The sequence below is a fragment of the Setaria viridis genome, chromosome 9, assembly GCF_005286985.2.
Source record: "Setaria viridis chromosome 9, Setaria_viridis_v4.0, whole genome shotgun sequence".
Taxonomy (NCBI): domain Eukaryota; kingdom Viridiplantae; phylum Streptophyta; class Magnoliopsida; order Poales; family Poaceae; genus Setaria; species Setaria viridis.
The window spans coordinates 52,768,200-52,772,015 of NC_048271.2; the positions used below are offsets into that span (position 1 = coordinate 52,768,200).

The following is a 3,816-nucleotide window of genomic DNA, read 5'->3' on the forward strand; positions in this document are numbered from 1 at the left end:
GCATATTTTGGCAGGGCAAGTCACATGGCATGCGTGGTTCCTTCTGACAGTTCTGGCCTCCAAGTCGACTTTCTCACTGGCACTTCTTCATATCCCGTTGATCAGAGGTTCTCCCACTTGCATGGCAATGCACGAGTAACACAACACTGACGCAAGCTCCTATAGCCATTCTCTCTCTCTAAAATATTTACAGCCTAGCTTTCACTAAAGCATATCCTACATGTGATGGTACTTTGTCCCTATAGGTCAGGGGACTTAAGCTGGAATATACACTATCTTAAGGCTACGGGAAGCTCGCCTCACCTTGCCTGCCCTTTAGGCTTCTCATATGGAGCTACCACTATTTAACACCCACAACCCGCCCATTTCTTTCTCCCATGCACTTGTCATTCTTCTCCTCTCATGCTTCTCCCCAGTGCTTGATTGCCATTGCGTCGTCAGCATCGATCTCAAACTTGTACCATCCTAGTTGGTCTCTCTCTTGCAAAACTGCTTCCTCCAATCTTCCAGGTAGCCACATTAACTGAGATGTCGAGCCGGAGGTCACGGTCTAGGCAGTCTGGCTCGTCGAGGATCACCGAGGAGCAAATCAGTGACCTCGTTTCCAAGTTGCAAGACCTCCTCCCCGAAGCTCGCCTCCAGAGCAATGCCAGAGTATGTAACAGTTCGTCGCCATTCCCTCTTCATGAGCTGAATGCTTTGTCCAGAACTAATTTCTAGCAGCAACCAACTTAAACGGACTACTGTTGAGCTGTAATTTACATTACCGTTGGACATTCACTAAATTAAGGCCTCAAAACTTGATCTTGTACCCACGGCCGATCTGTTGGTTGGTACAGCTACCGAGTTTGCCAAAATTGCCGGTCAAAGTTGAATGGCCCCTATTTCTATGCTGTAGAGAGTCGAAGATTCTATGAAGTAGTCAACTGCTCCTACAATTGCATGCTCTTCTTTCTACTCACGCTTCAACAGTTAGATATGAGCATATAGCATGAGCTTTGAGACTATGGAGAAGAATTCACCCTTCTTTCCTCCAATGCAGGTACCATCCGCGAGGGTGTTGCAGGAGACGTGCAACTACATCAGGAGCTTGCATCAGGAGGTGGACGACCTGAGCGAGAGGCTGTCGGAGCTGCTGGCGACGTCCGACATGAGCAGCGCTCAGGCGGCGATCATCCGCAGCCTGCTCATGTAGGGAGAGAGATCTTGGTACCCTTGGAGCGTTCATAGCCTAAGTAGAGTGATCTTTAGTACTTCGAGAAGCAGGTTAACTGCCTAATTCGCCAATGTACTTCGCCTACGTGCGTAGGCACTGTTGTCGTGTCGCTACCTGAGCCTGAGCTATCTTTTTTCGTGTACGTAAATCGACCCATCGTAATCCGTGCAAAGCTTATATCATTTGATCATTTCTGTCTGTTGCCTGCAATTGTGCTAGTACTCAGTAGCATGCCTGTTTGTCTAGTGGTAGGCGAAGGCGCGCGCCACCTCATTGCCTCTCTTTCTCGGTACCTTCTCAATGTGCTGCTTCCACTTTTGAGTTTTGTCTCAAGAAGATTCTTAGGACTTGCCTTCTTTTCTTGCAACAGGAGGAAGAGCAAGTGTGGCTTCCTTTTCTCCCTGGTTTTCCGATATAAAATAAACTTCTTTCAACTCGAATCTAAGATACTAACCGGGATTTAAAATAAAGTTCTTTCAATTTGATAGCAACACGCTTTGAAATGCAACGGCACCAACTGTTTTGAGGTGTTTGGACGATGAGGAGTATTACTTTATTTGGTGAAATTCCCCCGATCCGTATAGGTTCCTTGGAGGTTGATCTGTTTCATGAGGATGCATGGTCGACTAGAGCAGACGCATATGAGGATGGTAGACTAGAGAGCATGCAGACCAAGGAGACAAGGATGCATCTATCGGTTGTGGGGCCTCCGCGCATCTGGCGCTGGAGGCATCCCCATGGTAGCAGTAGCCAGTAGCGCTGCCTTTCCTTCCAAGTCAAATGAACGGGGTGAAATGGAGCTGAGGTCACAGTATTATATCCCAGACAATACCCGCTGATGCCAACCGCCAGAACTCGCGTCGCGTGCAGCACATCACTTGCGTTTTCTGTCGGAAGGGAAAAGGAAGAGGCCATGTGTGCTGCGCGGACCACCACAGAGCTCCTCTAGCTTCACCCGCGGTTGCTCTGAGCCTCTGGCCTGCCAGCGGTCGGCCGGCCGTGGTGTGGCGGCGATACTGCTAGAAAAGCCCGTGGGGAGAGCTCTAGCCGCGCGGGAAGAAGCATCGGGAGGTGGCCTTGGCCTGAGAGAGGAGAGGCGAGGAAGCGATCTCCGCGCCTGGCCCAGGAGTGATGACTGATGAGGTGGGGTGAGGCTGCTGCAGAGAGGGCAAGGAATTCTACCCGTCGTTCTCCTCGTGCGTCGATAGGGGCTGCGAACGGAAAGGCCCAAACAGATGCCATCAACATAGGTTCGAGGGCCCAAGGGCCGAGCCGAAATTCATCATGTCACAAGATCGGGGTCATGCAAAAATTATTTTTGGGATTCTGATTTTGCGACCACCCAAATCGTCGTTTCGGCCACCTGAGTTTTGCCCGGCTGTTCCTAAAAAAAAGTTTAGCCGGGCAAAAGTTTTCTGCCATGCTGGCCTCAAATGAAATTTTTTTAACGGACGGCAAAAGTTTTGCCGAATTTTTATTAGAAAAGGGAAAAAAACAGGAAAATACAACTTTCGGTGCCAAAGGTGCCCAACTGACAACTGAAACCAGTAAACAAACAAACCGGAAGAAGGAGACCAGCACTGCTCAAAAACATGTAACAAGAAAAACCCGCACCAGAACTAAACGTTTTGGTGTAGGTCTTGGTTGTTGCGCTGTGTTGACCCATGATATTGTTGAGCATCTTCCTTAACAAGGAATACCACATCCTCAAAAGGCTTGCTATCTTGGTTCTTTCCAGACGTTCCACCAAAAATAAATGACAAGCCCATCGAAGAGCGATCGGTTCTGCATCCCTATGAGCCTCCTGCCTTGCTTCCACTAGTTGTGAATTGAGAATGTCCCATTCGCTACCGGCAAGTGATGTAGATCAAACCATGTAGCCAAACGGTTCCACACCGCTGCAGTGTATGTGCAATCCTTGCATAAATGTGTCGACGTCTCTGGTTCCATGTTGCATAGCTTGCAAATCGGATCGTTTGGCCACCCCCTTTTTGCCAAATTATCTGTCGTTAGAATTTTCCTATGTAGTAGTATCAGGCAAAGATCCTGCACTTAGGCTCTGCTTTTGCCTTCCATATCGGAGTGATCCTGCTCTTCTTTGTTCGGCTTTGGAACTGGATGAGGTATGCGCTTTTGGTTGAGTACTCTCCATTCTCTATCCAGCGCCACTTGATCTCATCCTCTATGTCTGGATTGCGATGTTGCATATAAATTTCCTCCCAAAGATAGGTGTATTCTTTGATTTCATCACCTGTCGTAAGGGGACAAATCTGATCTATCCAGTAGTTGTCCTGGAGTGCTTTGTGTACTATGAAGTTTTTATGTCTAGACTATTGGAAAAGTATTGGTGCTAGGTTTTTTGGTGCTGTCCCATTTATCCAGGAGGAGTGCTAAAAGAGTATTTTCTTGCCATTGCCTACCGTCACTACTGTTGAAGCGTTGAAGAGATCCTTATCACTTTTATTACAGAGGATATCAAGCTCTATCCATGGTCTATCCTCATTTTTCCATTGAAACCAGCACCAACGTAGTCGAAGGGCCCTTGCTAGCCTCTCAATGTCAAGAATTCCTAATCCTCCCAACTCCTTTGGCATGCATGT

General features: G+C 48.0%; 1 protein-coding gene across 1 annotated transcript; it reads left to right on the forward strand.

Annotated features, from left to right (window-relative positions):
- The first annotated feature begins 339 nt into the window (after positions 1-339).
- LOC117839697 (transcription factor ILI6) lies at positions 340-1,406 on the forward strand. Its single transcript, XM_034720092.2, has 2 exons — positions 340-654; positions 1,043-1,406. The coding sequence occupies exons 1-2, from the start codon at positions 529-531 to the stop codon at positions 1,193-1,195; spliced, it is 279 nt and encodes a 92-aa protein (XP_034575983.1). The 5' UTR covers positions 340-528; the 3' UTR covers positions 1,196-1,406.
- Positions 1,407-3,816: the final 2,410 nt, after the last annotated feature.

Bases quoted from the DNA above. Each gene is read 5' to 3' on its own strand.
- LOC117839697 (XM_034720092.2), top strand. From the start codon at position 529: ATGTCGAGCCGGAGGTCACGGTCTAGGCAGTCTGGCTCGTCGAGGATC. The intron at 655-1,042 runs GTATGTAACAGT...CCTCCAATGCAG, and splicing joins GCCTCCAGAGCAATGCCAGA to GTACCATCCGCGAGGGTGTT.